Below are 26,110 nucleotides of genomic sequence, written 5' to 3'. Positions count from 1 at the left end.
GTAACAATTTTTATTGATAAAAAAAAACCCCAAGATACACAAAATGTACCCGAAATGTCCTTCGAATATAACAAAAAAATTCGAGAATCATTAATTTTGAGCATCTCCTGAGTCATCTTTGAGAGTTGAGTACGTTCACTTCGCAGATAACGGGTACATTTGCTAACAAATGTATAACAAAAATCCTCAAATATATTCATATATTTACTTTTTGGATACCGCCGACATTTTTGACATTCTTGATTGTCTTTTCATAATGGCAGTTCTTCTTTTGTATTCATCAACTTGCTGTCTTTTATTTCGTTTAAAAAATCCAAGCTGCAAGGAGTAAATACAAAGATGTTTGAACAATTTATATATTATACTCTGCCCAAGCCTTAAAATTACACAGAAGTATTTGAAAACAATTTTTCACATAATATTTAAAAGCAGAGTCAAAGCATATTTCGTTTTTTACCAGTAAAAACTCAGAGTGTTAATTGCAAAAATTCAAAAAGCAACATCCTAACTTCTTTATGATTTCAAAAATAAATTTTTGAACAACTTGTACAACTTTGTACAATTTTTGGGTACCTCAGGTTGTTTGAAGACATTTTATTTCTTTTTTGCAATCAACTTAAAATAACGAGGAGTGTCTTAGAAGTAATCTTTGATTTAGCATGCTTTCTTTATACTCAATGAACAGGTAGGGCATTGCGGTACAATGTATTTTTGATATCGAATGAAAGCAAAAAAGGGATGCTGAAAAATCATGGGGCAATGCAGAGTTAATAGTTACATAAAATCAAATAGGCGTATCATATATGCAATCTTTATTTAAATGGTCAAAAAGGATTTTTTTAGATGAGGAATGAAGTAAAGTTTCCGACGAACTTAGTATTGCCAACTTTTATTGACTGGTATATTAAATCAGTATGAATCATCACACCCCAAAAACTTACCTTCCATAAAACAATTCCTACAATGATTAAGAACGCCAAGCCTCCTACGCTTCCTCCAATAACTATGCCTAAATCAATTTTTTTTGGTTCGAAAGTAAACTCTCTGGGTACCATGGTTAAGAGTGCCTGAAACCAAACAAAAATAAAAAGACATGTAGTACACGTACTATGCTCCAGAAGAAACAAACAGATAAAAAGGAAAGATATATGTAGATTTTCAGATACTGACAGATATATTAACAGATAGATAGATAGACAGATAACACACCTCACCATCCTCGTTTATGAAACGACCCTCAAAACCCGATTCCTCAGAGAGGTTAAGTTTTGCTGTTACCACATATTTCAACATTTTGTATCTCTGCAATAATATATTATCAACTATTTATTGTTGTTTTAATCATAAAAAGCATTTAAAGTAGTACTGAAATGCAAAAGAAGCGTAACAAGATTTTTAATTCATGAAGTCTTTGATTCTGCGTTGAGACTTGTCAATGGCTATATTCATTATAGGGCATTAAACAATTGCCATGTGTCTAAACCTAAAATCACACTGGGCTTTAACAGACCATCAAACCAACACTCACCAGTCCTGTCCTTGCTAGAAAAACTATCAGATCAACTGAACTGGCCAAAATATCCATGATTTAAATAAATATATTCAATATTTAATAAAGGTACAGTTTTTATTGCTTGAAAACCATCCAATGAAGAAGTTAACCCCAGGCTGAAATTTAAAAAATCTTCTTGATATATGTTGTACATTAGAAATCAAAGCAGAATTTGGTCTAATATTTCTTTCTTTGTATCATTAATACGCTTCTTTGTTTTGTTCTATTTTTTGATAAGTTTCCATTATGTGAGAAAATAAAATGTTTCATTTTTAAAAGTGATTTTCATCAATTCTCCTTATAAAAGCATAAATAGCAGCTATATCTTATCATGTACCATATATACCCAATCTTGATTAGTGTAATGACTCTAATGTTACCAAGAGGCCCAGGGGCCATATCGCTCACCTGAGCAACAATGGCCTCAACTCTGATCAAATTAGCATTACAGTATCAAAATCAAAATATTTTGACAACTAAGTACAGTAGATCTTGCTGAAAAATTTAAAGGTACCGCTTAATCATATTATTTAGTGTCTGTGATACTTGTGTTTGTCATACAATAAATTTATCGAGAATGGTCATATAAAGACCATATAACATGTAACGTTTTACTGTGCTACTCCAAACACGATGAAAATTCCTCATAAACATAACCAATTTTCACTACCCAGTTAATTCTGGGCCATCTTCGGAAGATGAAATTTGCATACGTTTGTAATACGTGCGCATCTTTGTGACAGGAAGAGAAAATATCGTCCGTAAGTTGTGCTGTTTATCTTCATCCTCATCATCATTGTTTTATATGTTGATTTATTTCATGATTGTGATACATACGCATATATTTTAATGAATATATAAATATCCTGATATTAGGTAAAAGTAAATGTATGAAAACAATGTCAATTTAATCTCGATGTGCATGTGGGACATGCATGCTTGTTTGTTTATAGTCTGTCCCAGGGCCAAGGTTACTATTTCCGTTACTTTTTGATGAGTTTTAACGAAAATACACATAAGAATTGCAGTCGATGTAAGGGAAAATATGCAAGGTTTGTTTATTGACACTTCATCTATTTTTACCCGGAGAAATTAACATGAACGAAAACAAATTTCTTGCGGAGATTATAATGTTTACGTCTTTTTCGTTCGGAAATATTTATAACACCTCGCACAATTTTTAATGTTATCATTTGGGAACTTTTTATTTGTTTGCAATGCAAATCCCCATTGACTTTGTATTTTGGGTTGCGTATTGAAACATGAAGCGGTAGCAGGGGCCTCTCAAAACAGATAATCAGGGCTGCTTTCCTGGCCATATAGTTTTTGAGAAGAAGATTTTTAAAGATTTTCTCTATATATTCCCATGTAAAACTTGATCCCCCTCTTGTGGCCCCTCCCTACCCCCGGGGACCATGATTTGAACAAACTTGAATCTACACTACCTGAGGATGCCTCCACACAAGTTTAAGCTTTTCAGGCCGATTAGTTTTTAAGAAGAAGATTTTTGAAAAATATCAACAAATTTTCAATAATTCTCAATTATCCCCCCTTTAAAGAGGGCGTGGCCCTTCATTTGAACAAACTTAATTCCCCTTTACCTAGTGGTGCTTTGTGCTTAATGTGGTTGAAATCTGCCCAGTGGTTCTTGAGAAGAAGATGAAAATGTGAAAAGTTTACAACAACGACGACGACAATGACGACAGACAACGAACAAATTGTGATCAGAAAAGCTCAGTTGAGCCTTTGGCTCAGGTGAGCCGAAAATGAGTAGTACAATACAGTAGTCTGTAATGTATAGTTTTTTTTTTAGAAAGATCTATTCAAAATGAAATTTGGTACATGTAATCTGCCAATTTTCATCCACAAATTTTTAGGGTAAATAACAAGCCCCTTTTGTTGTTGTATCTGTAAGAAGATTTTTCTCTATTCCTATATACCAACACCCCCCCCCCCCCCCATTTTGAGGCCCCCACTCTTTTCTAGGGAATCATGATTTAATCAAATTTTAATCTGCAAAATATGTGCTTTCATACAAGTTACTGCTTTTTAGCCTGAAAAATTTCCCAGAATATTTTTGAAAATTTTCTTTATATATTCCTTTATAAAAATTCATCCCGCCATTGCGGCCCCGCCCTACCCCCATGGACTATGATTTAGCAAACTTGAATTTACACTACCTGAGGATCCCACCACACAAGATTAAGCTTTTCTGGCCTATTAGTTTTTAAAAAGAAGGTTCTAAAAGATTTTCTCTATATATTCCAATGTTAAAAATCCATTCCCCCACTGTGGCCTCACCCTTGACCCCCGGGGACCATGATTTAAACAAACTTGAATCTATACTATCTGAGGATACTTCCACTCTAATTTGGGCTTTCCTGGCCTAATAGTTTTGAGAAGAAGATTTTAAAAGATATTCTCTATATACTCCAATGAGAACATTGAAACCCCCATTGTGGCCCTGCCCTAACACAAGGGACCATGATTTGAACAAACTTGAATCTACACTATCTGAGGATGCTTCCACGCCAAATTGAGCTTTCCTGGCGTAAAAGTTTTTGTGAAGAAATTTTTTAAAGATTTTTCTATATATATTCCTACGTAAAACTTGATCTCCTTGAGCCCCACCCTACCCCCGGAATTTGATTTGAACAAACTTGAATCTACACTACCTGAGGATGCCTCCACACAAGTTTAAGCTTTTCTGGCCTAATAGTTTTTGAGAAGAAGACTTAAAAGATTTTCCCTATACATTCTTATGTAAAAATCTATTCCCCCATTGTGGCCTCACCCTACCCCTGGGGACCATGATTTGAACAAACGTGAATCTACACTACCTGAGGATGCTTCCATACAAGTTAAAGCTTTTCTGGCCCAATAGTTTTGAGAAGAAGATTTTTGAAAAATACAATTTTCGAAATTCTAATTTTTTCCCCTTTACAGAGGGTGTTGCCCTTCATTTGAACATTCTTGAATTCACTTCATCCAGTGATGCTTTTTGCCAAGTTTGGTTTAAATCTGCCCAGTGGTCCTGGAGAAGAAGATGAAAATATGAAAAGTTCACAACAACGACAACGCAGCCAACTACAACGCCAACGACGACAGACAATGGACAAATTTTGATCAGAAAAGCTCACTTGAGCTTTCAGCTCAGGTGAGCTAAAAAGCGACGATAAAACGAATCCCGTACAATTACCTCTAATAAACCCACGACATTTGAAGAGATGTTAAGTTCGATATTCACACTGTCCAATTCTTCGATGTTCAGGGGTTGCTTTACTTTACACTCTAGCAGACGACAGTCTACTCCTTTTTCCGAACAATTCTGGTAAATAGTGTAAAATATCGAAATAAATCGTTGTTTCTTATTAGAAAGAAATACCATATAAACAGTTTTGTTTCATATATTTTCTTACAATAGCTAATTCGTTTTGATTTAACTTCTGGGCGTCATTTGGACCTGTTACGACTGCACCATCTTTACAGATTTTCTCGTCAAAATTGACGTTCTTTAAAAATGAAAAGAAAAATATAAATATCTTAATAAAATGAAAAGGAAATAATGTTTTGAATTGTAATAAAAATTCAAAGGTCTGATAAAAAAGTACTTTCTATGGTATAAAATTAACATTTTGAAAAAAATAAGAACAGCTTTACCAAAACATGCAATGTCAGGAAATATGGCAAAGAAAAACGACAGCAAGATGATATCACTTATTTGAGTTCTATAACCTACATTTAGTACATTTACTGTATCGATTCTCCATGGGACACTTATTTGCAGGATCAGGCCGTCCACAGCACTGGGGCCTCTGTTATGGACGCCAAATACAATGCTGTGGATTAATGCTGCCGCCTTTGGATCCACTTCTTTCTGATCCTCATATGGTTTACTTAACAGGAATAACAGGAATAAAACAAAACCTCGAACCTAACTTTACGATAAATAACATAGATTGTTATACTTTCATGTTAAATACTGAAATCTGATTGGTTAAGACGCAGTTAATAAAATTTACTATTACCCTCAGCGTTAGCAACGCACTTGGCAAAACGGGTAACATTAAAAAATATTACATGCGCGAAAATTATGCGCGTACGGTTCGCTGTAGAATTCACGTTATTCCTATATAAAAGCAGTAAAATTTTCTTAAAAATTTTAAAAAAGACATTCAGTATAACAAAATAAATAGTGCCTGTTTGGTAGGATAACAGTTGAAATTGACACCCCTCGAAAACCATTGTCAACCTCCGCTTCGCGTCGGTTGACAATGGTTTTCTCGGGGTGTCAATTTCAACTGTTACCCTCCCAAACAGGCACTATTTATATAATAACGTTCTGTGCTAGTATAAACTATTAGTAAAAGAGTGAAAAATAACATCGATTAAAAAGCCACCTATTCTAATTCATTTTATATAGATTATTTCTCGGCAATGATAGTAAACAAAGTAATGGTAGATCTAGAATTAAACACTACATTCAACGTTTTAAGATAATGAAACGTAATCATACGTACCCACCGACCGACACCACAGACGATCTCTTCTTTCGAACTGACGATATTGTAACCTCTTCTGTATCCGACTGACCACTAGCTATGTACAGGGTGGTCATTTTAAATTCAACATATCCCTTCGCTCCACCTTTTTTTGGATCTAACTTAAAATCAAGACTTATATCCACCAATTGGTGTGGATAAAATGGATCTGTTACCACTTTGCAAATTATGACGGTTTCATTACTTTCTGTGCACTCCACCTTTTCAGAATTGCTGTGCGTGACAAATCCTTTCTGCCATTCTGCAGAATTTTCTTTGTGTATCACAATTTTTGTTGCAGTCGAAGGATCCCCAAAATTCCTGACAGAAATGTCTGCTGTGAATATTTCATATTGTCCGTCAAATTTGTCGTCACTTATGCTTAGATTCCCTGACAAATGGGGCTGACAATGTTCGTCTCTAGAACAGAACGTCTTGAAAGTTACCTAGTAAAAATAAATATATTTTATGATACTATGTTATAATATCCTATCCTTTACACACATGTTTTTATGAAATATAACCCCCCCCCCCCCCCTAGCTACTGATGTTCATTTCCTTTCCCAAGTTTAATTACAATTCCTTAAAACAGCTTGCACCGCACCACACCGTGTGTCATAGAATACGGTTCACTAACAGAATCCTTCATTTTCTTTAGACTACTTTAAAGATTGATTTTTTTTTCTAAATTTGTAAACACTTCCCAGTCCTTGATTCACTGTGGGCTTGTTTTAAATAATTTATGTCAACGTCTTTTTTAAAAACATTTTTTTATATTCTTTAACATTATTCCGCTTTCAATCGATAGTCGCTTTTTTCTGATTATTTGTGAGTAGGTTAACGAAATTTTAAAATCTGCAAATATGCTTGTAGTTTTTTTTTTAAATCATAGTCTCAATTTTCCAAAGAGATTTTTCATGTAAAATTCAGTCTACAAAAATTTTTTGTATGACTTTATTTCATTGAATGGTTATGGATTAACAATAAAAAATTCTAAAAATGTAGGATCTGTGTGATTTGTATAAAAGCCTTTTCACAGTCACACCAGAAATCAAAAAATATGATTTCATTTTTCACAGTTAACATTAATACATACATTGTTGATATGTGAGACGGGAGCAGTATGACTCAGAATAGGTAAAACAGCGGTGTCTTGTGTCGTTCCACTCAAAGATAAATTAACAGAAAATACCATAGGCTCATTCAAAAATATAAAAAAAATAGGTCCAACATCCTGAAACAAATGATATAAAATAATCAGTTAATCAACAGTCAATCAACAGTGTAACACAGTTTAATAAGATACATTATTTTAATTGAAAGTGTCTGACAATCGAACGCGCCTATCCTTATGCATTTTCAACCTTCAATATCAGCATTCTAAAGTTTACAAATCAACGACAACTTATTTAGATATAATAACATCTATAGTTGAAGTATTTAATATCGAAACGTGCATTCATGGAACAGATATGCAATGGAAAACCTATATTGTGACAAACATCTGAAATTGAATGCAGCACAATATCGCTTTTCCACTTTGTTCTTCAGCCATTTACTTTCCCAATCTGATTTAACTTTGTAAGTTCAAAATATCGTCAACATCTTCATAAAATTTTCTCCGCTCACTTCACAAAAACTTTGTAAAAAATTGCACAAAAGAAGTGCTCGATAACAATATCAATTTGCAGTACATTTGGGTACACAAATACGTCATTGCAATGTTTATACTCAGTGTAGAGATTTTTTATAAGAAGGATATGACTTGCTGGTGTTATATTATTTGGATAGACATCCTCACCCCTGCCCCGGTCATCCATTAAAGTACATTTTTAAACCAATCAACACTATGCATTTTATTACGAATTATTTACTAATTACTTATTACTAAAGAGGACTGGAGAGTCGTGAAGATTTTAAGACTATATGAATTTTCTTGAGAAAAGGCCTAGGGGCTGTGTATAAAGAAATAGAAAAATAATTAAATTTTAAAGCTGAAATATAAGAAATTACTCTTTACTAAATCATATATAAAAACCTTGGGTAGATCTGATGGATAATCTGTTGGATAATCTGATGGATAATCTGTTGGATAATCTGATGGATAATCTGTTGACTATCCAGTCTCTTTAGGTGGTTAAAATGGAAACAATTACTAGTATTCGCTTAAAGATCTATGAATTACGAGATGCACACCACGCAAAAGAATAAAATATAAATAAAATATAAAATAAAAGAAATAGTACCTCGACCTGTCCCGTAAAATTTTTACAAGTTGTACCAGTTCCATTCAACAGGTAATCTTCAACCCTAAAGCTGCTTTCATTACCATTTATCAATATTCTAGAGTTTGTCATTGCATTGTCACCACGAAGATCGAAATTTATATCTTTGATAAGAAAAACAAAAAATATGTCTTACACATTTCTAATCGTATGAATACTACACAGAAGTAAAGTAAAAATGAGTAAATTAGTTAAGAAATTTTATCATTTGCACAAGCAGTAATTTTTTTTGAAGCATGCGAGTCCTTAGCAACATACAAATTCCTGTGTGTATGCCCCTTCCGGTCATATTGAAGCAAACATCAAATTCAAGACACGGATAATCCAGTTGGTGAGCACATGGCGAGCCAGATGAATTTAACGGCACTGGATTCTCATTAAAGAGAATTTTAGGTTCTATGGAAATAACTGGTCTTGTTCTTAAAACAACAGCGTTTCCAGATCGATATGCTCCAACCGCAAAATCTGCAAAACCACAGATTATAGTAAAAATACAGTCATTAATCATCTGAAATCAAGTCCTAAAGTGGAACAACCATATTATGTGAACAACTTTTACTCGTTTATTTTAGGGTTATTTTTCTTTTAAGTTTTGTTGCTTATTTAACGTTTTTTATAAGTGTCATACTTGATTCACGGAACTTCAATGACTGTTCACGACATTTAAACCCCTTAACAGACTTGTTTTAGGATTATACCAAAAACTGGTCTGTTTACAAGCAACTATTGTACATTTGGTAATGTATATAAAACTAAATAGCGAACGCATTATTTACAGAAAATGTACATGAGCTATTATAAAAACTAAAAAAAATATTATTTTCAAAAGGGTTAAACTAAGAAGGAAAAAAATTGATGAAAAGGTGATCAAATGTTAATATATATACTTTCATTATTATCATTTATCTTTAAATATTTTACGGAAGTCGTGTTTTCGGAGAAGATCGTAATATGATTATAAGAATAAAATATGCTTTAAACTTGGTGGTTTGAAACCTTCCCACCCACCCCACAAAAAATAAAATAAATATCAGTAATCAATAAATAGAAAAACCAGCGCCCCCCCCCCAAAACAAAAAAGCCTACAAGCCTTGATGATCTTTTGAATACATAGCCTTTAGTTTGACCTGTCAAAGGGTCTCATTTTTGCATTTTGGGGTTCAGTTTGGAGAGTGAACCCTAGTCTGAGACTCCTCTCACTGTTACCTCCTTCTTTTATTATTTCTTGTTTGAAAAACAATTAACATTAATTCATTAAACAAAATTACTATGGACTTTCCTGATTAGATTGAAAGTTTCGTTTACAGGGTTGTCAAATATGAATTGAATTAGGGAGGCTATTGGGGTAATTTTTATGGAACTCTTCTTTTAAAGGAGATAAAAAAATGGCCATGACAATCGAACCCTCTTACATACTTTCAAATTCTTATTGCAATAAAGTATACTGTCTTAAGATCATAGTTTTTCATGATCACTGTTTGTAGGTGAGATCAAAATTATTTGAATATTTAAAAATAACATAAATGCATAATGTCATAGCAAAGACTTAGCATTGTAATTTACAAAAGGAATTTTATTAATTTACCCATGAAATCCTTTTGTCTTTAATTCGGGCGGAAAATCTTTTTATGTAAAATAAGAAATTAAGCTATAGTTTTTCAATAGCTAATTTTTAACTAACCTTTCCATTCATTAGCATCAATGTCTTCCTGGGTCTTGGAGACATAGGATCCAAATCCCTTTAGATTAGTGTTAAGTGATCTTGCTGTGATCTTTTGTGAGTATTTCCACTTTTCCAGGCACGGACGATGGCATCCATTGAAAATATACACAGCACCCCTCATTTCGTCTTCAAAAGGAGCCCCAACAGCGAGATCTTTTTAAATAAAAAAAGGGTTGAAAATTTCGATTATTGGTGAGTAGTAAATATGACATAGTATATACTAATTTGATTGATTTTTTGCATTACATTATTATTGTTTTTTTTTAAATACAACACGTAATGTCAAAAATATACTCTTAAAGTGAACGATATATTACAAAAACGTCATAAAACAAAAACAACAAAACAAAATAAAATACCAAAATCAAAATCAGCCTTAAGATTTAAGTTTGTTTTAAGAAATCGTTGGAAAAGTAGAAAAAAAAACTAATACATTTTCTACCAAGTTAGCGTCTGCAATTTTTCAAACACATAAAACAGATTTCCGATAAGACAGTTTGATTTGTAATTTTAATTGTAATGTCAATTTTAGACACCTTGGAACGAATCATCATCAATGTCTCCAATAGCGCTCAGTGATGTTCCAAACCGACTAAGTCCTACCAGATCACCCGAGATAGCAATGTACTTATCTGTGATGATATTCTATCAATGGAAAGTAGAAACTAACATACAAAATCAAAATAAAGACATAATTATTTTCATAATCTGCTAAAAACACTTAGACTCCAATTTATTAATGATAACTATCAATGCATCAGTTTGATTGAGAACAAATATTTAAAAAATATCAATTAAATGCTATTGGAGATAACTAGTATTATTTTACAGTTAAACACCAATAATTATGGTAACAGAAATAATTGATTTGATTGTTTAATTCAAACGAAAATCATATACCAGCTCAATTAAGTTGAAATGAATTATAATAAATACAACATAAAATATAAACAAGAACTTACTGTTTTATCGCCAAGAAATATATAAATTCTTCCGACATCGACCAGAATGTCAGCCTTCACTGAGGAGTGACCGGTCATGTTTATGTACTCAAAGGGGGCCCCCACGATGATGTCCAACATCCCATCTCCATTGATGTCAGCCACAGAAAGGGAGCGAGCGAATCCGCCGCCAATCTGTTTATATATAATTGAATATTTATTTTAGATGTCGTCGGTCCTGTGAATAACACACCAAGCGGTGGGGACAAATTAAATACCGTGCGTATACCGTGCTTATATTTATATTCAAAGTGATGTCTATTTCACCCCTGCGAATGTGTTCGGAATGTTTACGTTATCGTTTCTAAGTATGTAATAAATCCAGAAATTCTCGAATGAAAGTTCACGGGGCTTCCCCGAGATTTGTTCAGTTCCTGTGAAATTTCGAGCGGAAGTATAAGTGTTCGGATAATATTCTCTAAATACGTAAGTACTGGTTGTTTTTCATGTCATATCTCATTATGATTTATGTTAAAACATGAAAATATATTAAGATATATGTCTTATTTCATCATCTAGCGGTTATTTAAACTAAACTATGATATTCAGAGCAGTTATCGTTCGTGTTTAACCGCTCTACACGTGGTTGAAAATGTAGACATTGGGTTGCTAAATAAAATCAAAGCCTTGTTGGGTGCTTTTGGTGTGTATTACCATGCTTTTTAAAAAATGAATGGATGTCTGTTTTGAATTAAAACATAGTATATCGAGCCAGTTTCAAGAAACATTCTGCATAAAATAGTATAGTCTGTTTCACTATTGATGCAATAACTAGGTCAGGCGCAGATCGAAAATTAATCTTTTTAGGGATCACTAATAATAAGCATGTTTATTATTGCAATAGCAGAAAAAACCTAATGAATGTTTTCTTTTTTCATATTTATTTCTAAAACTCATATTATCCACCAATAAATGGAGATACAGTTTAAAATCAATAAACGTCTACATTTTATTTTTGACTACAAGTACCTAGATTCTTGGAAATAAACTATAAATACGAGGCACCATTTTTACTGCGAAACTGAAAGGGTAAAATAAAACCACGTGGTTTAAAGAAAATAGTTTTCCATTTACTTTTTTGAATTTGAATATACATGTACTAAATTACTTGCAAATAGGAATAAAGAATTCGGTTTATCTTTTTTAGAATTTGAATGATGAAATAAAACGCAATCAATAGCATGTACCAAATATTGCATATTATTTCATTTACATTCAGCTACTAAATGCCAGATCATTTAGACTGCATAAATTTACCATTATTATATGGTTGTAAAAATACTTGTACTTCCATGCATGCTTCAATAAGTAGCTAATAATAATGTCATTCCTTTTTGCATTACTTTCTGTATCAGCTGGATAGTGGATACACCAATATCAGTCACAGTGTCTTGGAGACGAGGAGTAAGAATACTGAATACACGTGTATTTTCTCTTCGTTTTATTTTCACTCTCTTGAATTTGCATAGACACAATAAGAAATATGTACTCTTTCGTTTTTGAATTCACCTAGTCTTAAATTTACTCAGTTAAAAGGAAGGCGAAAGGGGCTGTACACAATAGGTGATAACTACAAAATGAATACCACCGCTTTTACCTTTTAACAATTTGTAATTACCTGTTTTCCGTTAATCTGTTTTATTCTTTCCATTTTCCCCTCAGCAATAGCTATAACCTCCATCTATTAAAAGTATATATATTTATCATATTGATTAATACTTCATGTTTAACTTAACTTTACAGGAACAAAAAAGACAGTTATATTAAAAAGTTTTAGACAATCAGTCTTTTGGGGCTCTTATTTATTAGTTTTTTGTTATATTGGAAAAATGGATGGAAAGAAAAAATAAGTGATGAAGGAAATCCGGAATGATGAATGATGAACTAAATTTAATACTTGATGTTCAAAAAATTCATTGTGAATTTTATTAGTAAAACTTTTTATATTTCATATAATCATAATTTTAATTCATATATAAAAAAAACCCCAATTTTAAAAATCATGTATTGTACATTGGCTTCCAACCTGTGCATTTATATATATATATATATATATATATATATATATATATATATATATATATATATATATATATACATACCATTCCAATCAACCCATGTTCATTTGCAAAGCCAGGTTTGCCGACCACGTATCTATTCGACCCAAAGCTTTCCAGTGCAAAACCTAGATAAAAACCATAATTATATTGATTGCTCAATAAAATTTATCTTCTATTATTAGACAAACATCTAATATCTCTAATTACAGTTAAAAAATAGCGAATAACAATATGAAATGTGAACTTGTTTGGTTTTCTTTTCTACTCAATAGTAGGTTTTAAAATGGGGTCGCGTGAGATTCCCTTTGTTCCACAACAGGTCCGAGAAACGTTGTCAATGACCCCACTGTTCAACAACATATCACAGAATTATTTGTAGTGACATACCAAAGTATTTTCCAGTATTCCAGTTTTGGCAATCTTTGTTTTCATCAAAATGAGTCACTCCACGTGTTCCCAAGGTAGCGATGGCTATTCCGCCTGTCAAACAATGTTTGGCGGGTTTATTGCAGTATAATGGAAAATGTTTACAGAAAGAGTGAAGAAAAAAGCCTAGTTGTTCGTCGATCATAAAGGACTTAGATTTGCACTCCTCGAACCAACAGGTAAACTTCTCAATATCATTTTACAAAAATACTTTGCATGCTCTCCACATTAATATAAATGGGACATTTTTTTTTTCATTCATCATGTACTTAATTTCAACACTTGGGAACTATACTTAGTCTATTATTTCATATTGAAGAAAATATATAAATGACTATGTCTCACTGTTATTATACTCACTTACTGTACTTCTGTCCTACTGCTTGTGTTTTATGGGAACTCAAGATAAAATGCATTAAAAAAAGTATCTTTTCTAGTACCAAATAGATTTGTTTTGAAGTATTTGAACAATTTCTTCGTTTTGCAGCTGTACACATACAATACGAAAATACAAATAAAAAGTGCTTTGTAATTCATTGTATATGTTTATCATTGGGCAAAGGGTACCCATGAAATCAACGAAAATTGACTCAATAAGTAAGCCATGATAAGTCCAGCCATACCGTAGTTACCGTCACTCTGACATACTGATAGTTACCGTCACTCTGACATACTGATAGTTACCGTCACTCTAACATACTGAGAGTTACCATCTCTCTGACATACTGAGAGTTACCATCACTCTGACATACTGATAGTTACCATCACTCTGACATACCGTAGTTACCGTCACTCTGACAAACTGATAGTTACCGTCACTCTGACATACTGATAGTTACCGTCACTCTGACATACTGAATGTTACCATCACTCTGACATACTGATAGTTACCGTCACTCTGACATACTGATAGTTACCGTCACTCTGACATACTGATAGTTACCGTCACTCTGACATACTGATATTAACCGTCAATCTAACATACTGATAGTTACCGTCACTCTGACAAACCGATAGTTCCCATCACTCTGACATACCGATAGTTACCATCACTCTGACATACTGAGAGTTACCATCACTTTGACATACTGAAAACTACCATCTCTCTGACATACTGATAGTTACCGTCACTCTGACATACCGATAGTTACCATCACTCTGACATACTGAGAGTTACCATCACTTTGACATACTGAGAGCTACCATCTCTCTGACATACTGATAGTTACCGTCACTCTGACATTCTGATAGTTACCGTCTCTCTGACATACTGATAGTTACCGTCACTCTGACAAACTGACAGTTACCGTCACTCTGACATACTGATAGTTACCATCACTCTGACATACCAATAGTTACCGTCACTCTGACATAGTGAAAGTTACCATCATTCTGACATACTGATAGTTACCATCACTCTGACATACTGAGAGTTACCATCACTCTGACATACTGATAGTTACCATCACTCTGACATACTGATAGTTACCATCAATCTGACATACTGAGAGTTACCGTCACTCTGACAAACTGACAGTTACCGTCACTCTGACATACTGATAGTTACCATCACTCTGACATACTGATAGTTACCGTCACTTTGACATAGTGAGAGTTACCATCACTTTGACAAACTGATAGTAACCGTCAATCTGACATACTGATAGTAACCATCACTCTGACATACCGAGAGTTACAATCACTTTGACATACTGAGAGTTACCATCTCTCTGACATACTGAGAGTTACCATCACTCTGACATCCTGATAGTTACCATCACTATGACATACTGATAGTTACCGTCACTCTAACATACTGATAGTTACCGTCACTCTGACATACTGAGAGTTACCATCACTCTGACATACTGATAGTTACCGTCACTCTAACATACTGATAGTTACAGTCACTTTGACAAACTGATAGTTACCATCACTCTGACATACCGATAGTAACCGTCACTCTGACATACCGATAGTTACCGTCACTCTGACAAACTGATAGTTACCGTCACTCTGACATACTGATAGTTACCGTCACTCTGACATACTGAATGTTACCATCACTCTGACATACTGATAGTTACCGTCACTCTGACATACTGATAGTTACCGTCACTCTGACATACTGATAGTTACCGTCACTCTGACATACTGATAGTAACCGTCAATCTAACATACTGATAGTTACCGTCACTCTGACAAACCGATAGTTCCCATCACTCTGACATACCGATAGGTACCATCACTCTGACATACTGAGAGTTACCATCACTTTGACATACTGAGAGCTACCATCTCTCTGACATACTGATAGTTACCATCACTCTGACATACCGATAGTAACCGTCACTCTGACATACCGATAGTTACCGTCACTCTGACAAACTGATAGTTACCGTCACTCTGACATACTGATAGTTACCGTCACTCTGACATACTGAATGTTACCATCTCTCTGACATACTGATAGTTACCGTCACTCTAACATACTGATAGTTACCGTCACTCTGACATACTGATAGTTACCGTCACTCTGACATACTGATAGTAACCGTCAATCTAACATACTGATAGTTACCGTCACTCTGACAAACCGATAGTTCCCATCACTCTGACATACCGATAGTTACCATCACTCTGACATACTGAGAGTTACCATCACTTTGACATACTGAGAGCTACCATCTCTCTGACATACTGATAGTTACCGTCGCTCTGACAAACCGATAGTTACCATCACTCTGACATACCGATAGTTACCATCACTCTGACATACTGAGAGTTACCATCACTTTGACATACTGAGAGCTACCATCTCTCTGACATACTGATAGTTACAATCACTCTGACATACTGAGAGTTACCATCACTTTGACATACTGAGAGCTACCATCTCTCTGACATACTGATAGTTACCGTCACTCTGACATTCTGATAGTTACCCTCACTCTGACATACTGATAGTTACCATCACTCTGACAAACTGATTGTTACCGTCACTCTGACATACTGATAGTTACCATCACTCTGACATACTGATAGTTACCGTCACTCTGACATAGTGATAGTTACCATCAATCTGACATACTGATAGTTACCATCACTCTGACATACTGTTAGTTACCATCACTCTGACATAGTGATAGTTACCATCAATCTGACATACTGAGAGTTACCGTCACTCTGACAAACTGATAGTTGCCGTCACTCTGACATAGTGAAAGTTACCATCATTCTGACATACTGATAGTTACCATGACTCTGACATACCGATAGTTACAATCACTCTGACATACTGAGAGTTACCATCACTTTGACATACTGAGAGCTACCATCTCTCTGACATACTGATAGTTACCGTCACTCTGACATTCTGATAGTTATCCTCACTCTGACATACTGATAGTTACCATCACTCTGACATACTGATAGTTACCGTCACTCTGACATAGTGAGAGTTACCATTACTCTGACATACTGATAGTTACCATCACTCTGACATACTGAGAGTTACCATCACTCTGACATACTGAGAGTTACCGTCACTCTGACATACTGATAGTTACCATCACTCTGACATACTGAGAGTTACCGTCACTTTGACATAGTGAGAGTTACCATCACTCGGACAAACTGATAGTTACCGTCACTCTGACATACTGATAGTTACCATCACTCTGACATACTGATAGTTACCATCACTCTGACATACTGATAGTTACCATCACTCTGACATGCATTCGGTCCACCTAGTACAAACGTTGACTGGTTGTGCTACAAAATTATATGAACATTCAGGTATCTTAAATTTTAGTATGAATGAGTTAAAGGAGTAATAATGCTCCATTTTTTTGATAATTTATTCATTATGTTATAAATTTGAGCAATATAACATTTTGAACACATCTTCTATAATAGATTTTTTAAAATGTTTTCATTATGACGACACTTCCTTCGCTGTCAAATGAAAATTTATCTGAGAAATTAATTCAACATTTAAAAAATTCTGCTTTCTTTAAAATGCAAATAAAATGGAAATCTGGCAGTAAAGATGCTTAAAGTTGATCTGTGTGATAGGTATACTTACAGCAGTCACAGAGAATCCATACATCCCCTTAGCCCGAGTCTCATTTGCTCTGCCACGAATGTAAGCAATATCTCGTTTTGTCATATTTAAGAAGTAAAACTCACATCCTCCAGTAATGGCATCATAATCATGTAAGTGATGACGTAAGGGCGAACAGATCTGTATAATGCCGAGAAAAAAAAAAGATGGTTAATCTGCTGTACCAGCACAACTGCTTCTTGACAAAGTTTTGAAAGTGTTATGTATCAATCAAAGTAACTGAGGATACTGGATTAGATAAAAGGGAAGGTTTTGTTTTGAGAATGACAAAAATTTTAGGCTTTTATAAAATTTCAGTTTGAAAAATCTTTCTGTCTTTTCAACTTGCATGATAAGATAATGTATTGAAAATGTTTACCAGATTTGTTTCTGTGTTATTCTGTTGGATAGATAGATAGATAGATAGATAGATAGATAGATAGATAGATAGATAGATAGATAGATAGATAGATAGATAGATAGATAGATAGATAGATAGATAGATAGATAGATAGATAGATAGATAGATAGATAGATGGACGGAAGAACGGACAGACAGACAGACAGATAGATAGATAGATAGATAGATAGATAGATAGATAGATAGATAGATAGATAGATAGATAGATAGATAGATAGATAGATAGATAGAGAAATGGATACATGAAGATAAATAGAAATATTTACCACTATTATATCACTGTTTTTATATAATGTGGCTGCAAATCTGTCTGCGTTACCTGCAATTGTAGAAAATATGCAAGCATGAACTTCTATACAAAATGTCACTAACTGATTTTGATGTCACTTAGCTCTCAGTCAAACAAGTCAATCAGAGTATCATGATATAATGTGGAGGAGGCTGGGTGGTCAACAAACTAGCCGTCAGATCAACCTTTAACTTTAGGACATGATTATATGCTATAAACTACTGTGAAATCATTTTAAGTACATGGAGCCAATTTTCGTGGATTTGTTGGTTTCTTGCTTATTATTTGTAGGGATGTTATTTCGTGGATGCTTCGGTTTTCAGTTTCAGTAAGAAAAGTCTTTCAAAATTAGATTTCGTCGAGAATGTAAATTCGGGGGGGGGGGGGGATTTACCCACGAATGCCACGAAAATAGAGCAACCGCGAATTCTAATGATTCTACAGTATTTAAATAAATACATTTAAGCTTTAAAATTTGATTAGTTTCCTATATCGTTATAAAAATACAAGTTGTTTTTTTTTCCAAATCAAACCATGTTATAGTTAAGGACATTGTACGAATTCTTGTATTTCAAAACTCTTTACATTTTATATGAACACAAAGTTTACATACGGTAAGAAGGTTTCTATCGATCAGAAAATGAATTGAAATGATCAACTTAAGTAATTTGTAGGATTTGAACAAGATCAATTTCTCCAAAGAATCTTCACAGTAATAAAATACCCGTTTTTTTTTTTATTAAAGTATAGTGGATTTTTTTCACTAATCATTTTCTTTAAAAAGACACCCTTATGATACACAATATTTGATTTGACATTGTATAAAATTAACAACACTAATTAGTGGATTTTCTCTATAAATTTCGATGTAAAGTAAGATGTAGCACCACTACTTCAAACCCTGCATGCTAGATTATCTTTATTGTCCCTACAAAGCAATTTGATTAAAACGATATTTTTTCTCTTGAAATTATTATCCAAAATTAATCATGTCTTAACTACTAGTACTTACTTTTCTTACCAGAATCTTCATATATATATATATATATATATATATATATATATATATATATATATATATATATATATATATATATATATATATATATATATATATATATATATATATATCTTTCTATCTATCTATCTATCTATCTATCTATCTATCTATCTATCTATCTATCTATCTATCTACGCTTCGCGTCGGGCAATATTTCGTTCCTCAGGGGCTAATACGTATAATCAATGTTGCCCTCAACCCCAGTCAATATTTGTATAATATATATACCTCTTTTTCATAAAAACATTTCAGCCGATTCCATTTTTTGGGGTCTTAAATATATTTTTCAAGTAAAACAGGCTTTAAATAATGTGAGTTAATTGGTATGAGTTGAAAAACAGAAGATTTTATTTTTAAGAGATAGAGTGATAAGATTCGTACTTTTGTAAAAAATTATGTGGAAAAATCATCTATATACTACCATGTATGTCCAAATATAATATTTTTGAATATAAATATACAAATCAAAACTTATTAAACATTCAGAAATTTAGACATTGGTCTGCTACCAATACAATTTTGTGAATACAGATAATACAGCAATGATAACTACATATTTCGATTACAGTGTATACAGAACTATTAGTGATTACGTCACTCATATAGGGAGCCACCTTAAATTACTTAATTCTATTTTCAAGACCGAGATATCTATCGGAACAGGTAGAAGCTATTATCATTAATATCGTTATTAATAGTGGCTATTATTAATTATTATTGATTTATTATAATATTATTAAATTATAAAATTACTAAACAAATTAATACATATTGTTTTCATTGCAATAGCGTATAGGTTGGACAACTAGTAGAAACTGTAAAGAAAATCAAAGCCCTCCCCCCCAACAAAAAAGAAAACAGAAAAGAGGAAAAGGATGTATTATAATGCGATTTTGTTTTGAACATTGTTAAGTTTTTTCCCAAAAGTATCAAGAAATGAGGGTAATAACGATAGTTATACATAAAAAATAAAAATGATAAAGTAAAAATATTATTTACTGTCTGGTTTTATCACTATACAAGAAGTCCCATTGGTGTGTAGATTGCTGGGTTGTATCGGACAGTTGTATAATGTCCCGGTCGTATTCTCTGCGGCTTTAAACTTTGTATTTGCCGGTGCCCCGATCAAAATTCTATGTAGAAAAACAACAACAAATTATGTTTTAAAATGTTCAAGGAATGCAGACATTCATAAATTTTTTTATTAAATTTGGCATTTTGTTGTTGTTGGGGGGGGGGGGTGCGCGTACCTTTAAATTTAATGAAACTGATTTTCAATTCCGTTTTTTACATGCCTCCAAAGTGTGGGAGGCTCCTAAATATTCAATTGTTTCTTAATGTCGATTTGAAAATATAAAAAATGTTTGCTGGGAGAAAAAGTGGGGGTGTGGGCCAGCCCCCTCCCCTGCTACGTGCCTGGTTTATCTTTTATCAAGCATATTTTTTCGTACTTCATCTAGTCTACAAACCTAAGAGAAGATATACACAAGCATTATGAAATTTATTTCAAAGTTTAAAAATGTGTATGTACATGAAATTTATTTGTTTTATGATTAAGAAGCTATTTAAAAGGTTTTGTATCTAGATTAAATATAATTTTGAGGTTTCGAGGTTTAAGATTGAGGTTGAACAAAGGTGTCCAAACTTAAACAAATAAAAATGATATAAACTTGTGTATATATTTACATATTCGTGCAGTTTACTCTTGATACATAACAACAATTTTTAAGTATACACACATTTTCTCGTTCTTTTTCTTCGAAAATTGACGTTATCGACAAAAATATAGTATCCCTCTGACGTTCGCTGTATTAATCACTACCACTTCTTTTCAATATGTAATGTTCAAGGGTAATTTGGCTTTGTCCTCTAATAAACGCCAAGTGTACAGAAACTTCCCCTTGAATTTCTGTTCGAAAGCCTCCTTGGGCCCACAGGCCTTGACGGTAACCCGAGGTCCACAGCCTGTAGACTGACCTGTCAGGGAGTCTAATGTTTGCATTTTAGCCCTCATTTTGGAGTATTAATCCTAATCCAAGACTCCAATGACTGCTACCCCTGCTCTTATTATTTGATGTTTACAAACATCAATTCACTAAAGGGACAAGAGTCAGAGAAACACCCTAGTGACTTAATTGACCTAAGAAAAAAATGTTTAATTACTTTATGGCGAGATTTGTCACCCCTTCCTCCCCCCCCCCCCCGATAAAGCCTGAACCTCTGTCCCATGGCAGTGAATTATACAATTTTTAAAGAGGACATTCAGAACATAATAACAATGCATTCACTTTATTTGCACGACTGTGAAAGTACGGAAGAAAATATTATAAGTCCTCATACATTTTAACTATGTGGTCATAATGGTCCTACCCAAGACGCATATCGCACGACGACGGGTGCAGACCAATGGCAATAGAACAGAAGAAGAAGCAACATATTGAATTAAATCAATATGTTATCCTTGTTTAGTTCCTAGAACTGGCATATGGGGCAGAGAACGCATGGCAATATAACATTCGCGATGGTGAGGAGTAACAACATTTACATCGCATACCGTAATAACATTAAGAAACACCTGTCAAAGGAACAAGATACGGTATTGGCATTATTTGGCAGCAAAATTTATGCTAATTTCAACGTCTTTGCCCCCGTTATTGATGTTGTGCATTGTATTGTATTGTGCACTAAGTATGATATTAGTTTTTTTTAAAAATCCGACAGGCATTTCTCTTTATGACGTCATTAATGAGCTTTAAACATGAAATACTCGTTCAAATGCCTTACGATATGATGTTTTATGAGTAGTTTTCAATAAAATTATGTTTGTTGGCACATGTGAGCAATATGAATTTTAAAAAAATGAATACGGAAAATGATATTTTAAAGATGTCAATAATTTTTTTTTTCTTTTATTTAGTTATTTCAAAAAACTTAAATAAAACTACACAATTGTACTTTCTCAAAAATAATAATATATAGTTTATTATTTTGTGTAATTTTAAATTTGACTTTTTTTCTATAATGTTATTTCCCCCGCTTACGCGGGGTGTCATCTAGTTATCTATACTACTATATTAAAACAGTAGACTCGAATTTTTGGTATTTAATACCGATAAATCGGAAGAATACTGTATTTTATATTATATATTTTGAACATCATTGGTACTTGAAGATTACCAATTTGTTTTTATTTTTTCTCTAATTAATAATCAACGAAAATTCCTCCAAAAATTCCGGAAATCATCTGGAATTTTTGGTTTTTACAATCTTACGCGTGTGCAATACATTCACGCTACTGGGATCTTTAGTTTATGTTTCCACAATATCATATTTGCATGAATAAACTAATACAAATACGTGTAAATCTTTATTGGAAATTTGCTATATATTCTGTTCATAAAATATAATTATGATATTTTATGAGAGAAATTTTAAAATAACAAATAATTAAACACACCCTTGCGAATGTTATTGTCATTTAAATTTTAGACCACGTGCTTTTGTTTGACCCTTTCAGTTTGGCAGTAAAAATCGTGCCTCGTGTTATTGTCTATTCATAGATTCTAGGTACTTGTAGTCAAATATAAAATCTACAGGTTTATTGATTTTAAACTTTAACTTCATTAATTGGTGAAAAAAAAATGTGTTCTGGAAATGAATGTAACAATACAACAAATAGTTTTCGTCTGCTGTTGCAACAATTAACACGCTTAGTAGAGATCCTCTCTGAGGATTAATTTTCGATCCGCGCCTGACCTAGTAATAGCATCAATAGTGAAACAGACTATTCTATTTTTTTGCAGAATGTTCCTTAATAATGGCTCGATATAGCAAGTTTTTGTGCAAAACAGTCATCCATTATTTTATTTTTTTAAATGGTATTGCACACCATAAGCGTCAAACATGGCTATGATTTTCTAACCACTCTACACGTGGTTTCACATGAACGATAACTCTGTTCTGAATATTATCGTTTAGAATAAATAACCGCTAGAAGGTAAAATAAGACATACATCCTAAAAGATTATAATGTTTTAACATAAATCAAAGAAGGATATGATATGAAAAACGACCAGTACTCACGTATTTTGAGAATATTATCCGAGCACTTATACTTCCGCTCGAAATTTCACAGGAATTTAACAAATCTCGGTGAAGTCTCGTGAACTTTCATTCGAGCACCTCTGGATTTATTACATACTTAGCAACGATAAAGAAAACATTCCGAACACATTCGCAGGGGTGATACATATCAATTTAGGACTTACTTTTGCCTTCGTGATGGCAAAAAAATATTTGATTCCATGCAAAAAATTCACATTATATTTCTTAGGAGTGAAGTTGTGTTTTATCGTTATAATGATAAGTGTCCTACAAACCCGGTTTTACGAATGAATGCGTTCTGTGTATTGTCTCTGTAGTAAAGAAAATACGTGTACGTTGGTAAAAAAAAATGTGTTGAATTCTTCTATTATATGGATTAAATTTTTAGATGAAAGGTATTTACAGTCTCAAAAATGTTTCTTATGATTCATTTGACTGTTATTTTCGATCCAACTTTATTAATTAAAAATCAATTTTCTTTAAAATCGTTTCGGGGCGAATTCTGCAATTTTCTGCTACATTACGGGTAAAGGGGAGGCACTTTAGCTATGGTAAGAGCCTTTTCCTAAACACAGTTACATGTAGATTATTATAACAAAGGAAAGTTTAGTGAAATTAATAGCATTATTGTATGCTTATAGTTTTGTTATGTAAATATCAACAATACAGTGTGTCGATGAATCTATGTCATAAATGTACGATATGCAGTGTCAATCCGTGCACGCACGGGTCAAAGTCTAGTTTTTATTAAGGGTTTTGATATCAATTGCGTATACTGCAAGTATATTTTATATAAATTTCTGATCCGCTTCTCAATATAAATACATATATCTAAATACGTGTACTAGTACTCCGCTTTTAAATCTCATTAATCCAAAACATAAATAGTTGTCTTCAGTTTAGCACTCATGTGCAAATGACAGCTATGTAAAAGGATGTGTAAGGTCGATTAAAAAACTGCTAATTACTAAAATAATCGCAACAAAAATATTAGTTTTTCATCATAGAATTTTTTATAAATAAGTCCATTAATATTCATACAATGGTCATTCTATTGAGTTGACTTACCAGAAAAGTCTTCACCATAAATTTCATGATGTAAATGTTTAAGTCACACATATAAGTTATATACCATTGGATTTGATAAATTCAAGGCTTATTGAATGTTTTTGAAACACGTTTTTCCTTCCTCTTTTATATAAGCTTTCTGATTCTTTATTTCGTCATACATACATATAATTTGCACCTCTCATATATTTTTTCTTATCTAAGAGAGGGATTTGTATAAGCCTTTTGGCTTGTTTCCCAATCTTATTGTACTTTTTGTCAAATACGTGTACCTGCTATTGTAAAATATCAATAAATATTGTTTAAACTAAACACATATTTCGGCCAGTAACGTATTTTGTTCTTTAGATTTTTTATAGCGTAAAACTGTTGAGAGATCCAAGAATTACTGAAAGTTATTTTGTATTTTTATTTCCCGAAGATCAAAAAACGTGAAATACTTGTGGCACGTTACTGTATATCAGGAAACTGATTTTTCAAACATCTGTCAAACTAGATCATGTGATCATATTTTAATGTTTACCTCCGCAAAATAGTTCTCCCAGTAACGTTGAAATAAAAATAAATAACGGCGTTAAAGATTTAAAATTTAATTATTCATAATCATATTCATAGACAAAAGGAATAATTACATAGATTTTAATCACATTTTGCCCATCGTTTAAGTTTGTACAAGAATTTTGTACATCGGGCGTTGACAGAGGTGTAAGCGAAGCCTGTGTAGCAAGACCTCTGGTGAGAGAATGACATGTTTTATGACATTGATAATATATGTTTTGCACACATTCAATTCCACGTAAATGTAGATATCTTTATGACTTCCCAATTTCAAGGAAATAATAATTTTTTGTTGTTTAGATTAAATCCTGCATTATGACTTTTAAATTTTTTTTTTAGATGAATGACTGTACCACTGCATAACATTACCCCCTTTCACATAAACAGTTTTTCTAATCCTTTTCTTTTAATTTTTGCTTTATTAATATTAACTATATACAGTAGTCATATGTATAATATATTATATTTTTCATATCTATCTGGAATAGAGTTTATCAAGCAAAGAGTTACATGCTAATTACATGTACTTACCTCTCTGTGTCGCCGCTTTTCAGAATTTCCGTGGCATATCCAAATTGTTCAACTGGAGATCCGAAAAAGATTAAAGGCTTCTTAATGTCAACATTGTAGGCCCTCAACGTTTTTAAACAGTTAATGATAAGAAATAAAATTGTCCAACTCAGATTCATTATGAGGCACACGAAACCTGATGTTAAACATATATCTGTATAAGGAAGGAATTCCAAACGGTTTGTGTTGTTTTTTGTTCCGGGTTAAACGTTGAGTATATAATCAATTGTTTGTCGTCTCTAGCTTGATTTCATTATACAGCTTCGTCGCTGCTTCCTGATTAGCACAGCCTGACATCTACGTGGTGTGCGTTTACAGGAACTACTTTCAAAATATACAAAATC

The 26,110-nt window shown here is 33.0% G+C and overlaps 1 protein-coding gene across 3 annotated transcripts; it reads right to left on the bottom strand.

Annotated features, from left to right (window-relative positions):
- LOC128163665 (integrin alpha-9-like) lies at positions 1 to 26,061 on the bottom strand. Of its 3 annotated transcripts, XM_052827290.1 has the most exons (21): positions 25,728 to 26,058; positions 20,466 to 20,599; positions 18,384 to 18,436; positions 17,679 to 17,837; positions 17,314 to 17,365; positions 13,550 to 13,642; positions 13,205 to 13,287; positions 12,721 to 12,783; positions 11,064 to 11,237; positions 10,638 to 10,746; positions 10,060 to 10,254; positions 8,637 to 8,843; positions 8,340 to 8,482; positions 7,190 to 7,327; positions 6,073 to 6,539; positions 5,292 to 5,448; positions 4,972 to 5,064; positions 4,752 to 4,880; positions 1,210 to 1,302; positions 942 to 1,067; positions 1 to 318 (listed from the first exon to the last, which is right to left on the bottom strand). In XM_052827290.1, exons 1-21 carry the CDS (start codon positions 25,883 to 25,885, stop codon positions 205 to 207), a joined length of 2,940 nt encoding a protein of 979 aa, XP_052683250.1. In that variant the 5' UTR covers positions 25,886 to 26,058; the 3' UTR covers positions 1 to 204. The 3 variants fall into 3 exon arrangements, with proteins under 3 accessions (XP_052683250.1, XP_052683252.1, XP_052683251.1); XM_052827292.1 differs by lacking the exon at positions 1,210 to 1,302 and having other exon boundaries at positions 25,728 to 26,061; XM_052827291.1 differs by lacking the exon at positions 4,972 to 5,064 and having other exon boundaries at positions 25,728 to 26,060.
- Between the last annotated feature and the right edge of the window lie 49 nt (positions 26,062 to 26,110).

This window comes from Crassostrea angulata, chromosome 9 (genome assembly GCF_025612915.1).
Source record: "Crassostrea angulata isolate pt1a10 chromosome 9, ASM2561291v2, whole genome shotgun sequence".
NCBI lineage: Eukaryota > Metazoa > Mollusca > Bivalvia > Ostreida > Ostreidae > Magallana > Magallana angulata.
This window is presented reverse-complemented; position numbering and strand designations above follow the sequence as displayed.

Coding starts and splice junctions, on each gene's coding strand:
- LOC128163665 (XM_052827290.1), bottom strand. CDS start 25,885: ATGAATCTGAGTTGGACAATTTTATTTCTTATCATTAACTGTTTAAAA. Junction 18,437..20,465: donor TATAGTGATAAAACCAGACA/GTAAATAATATT, acceptor CTACAATTGCAG/GTAACGCAGACAGATTTGCA. Junction 1,303..4,751: donor ATGTCGTGGGTTTATTAGAG/GTAATTGTACGG, acceptor ATATTATTGCAG/AGATACAAAATGTTGAAATA.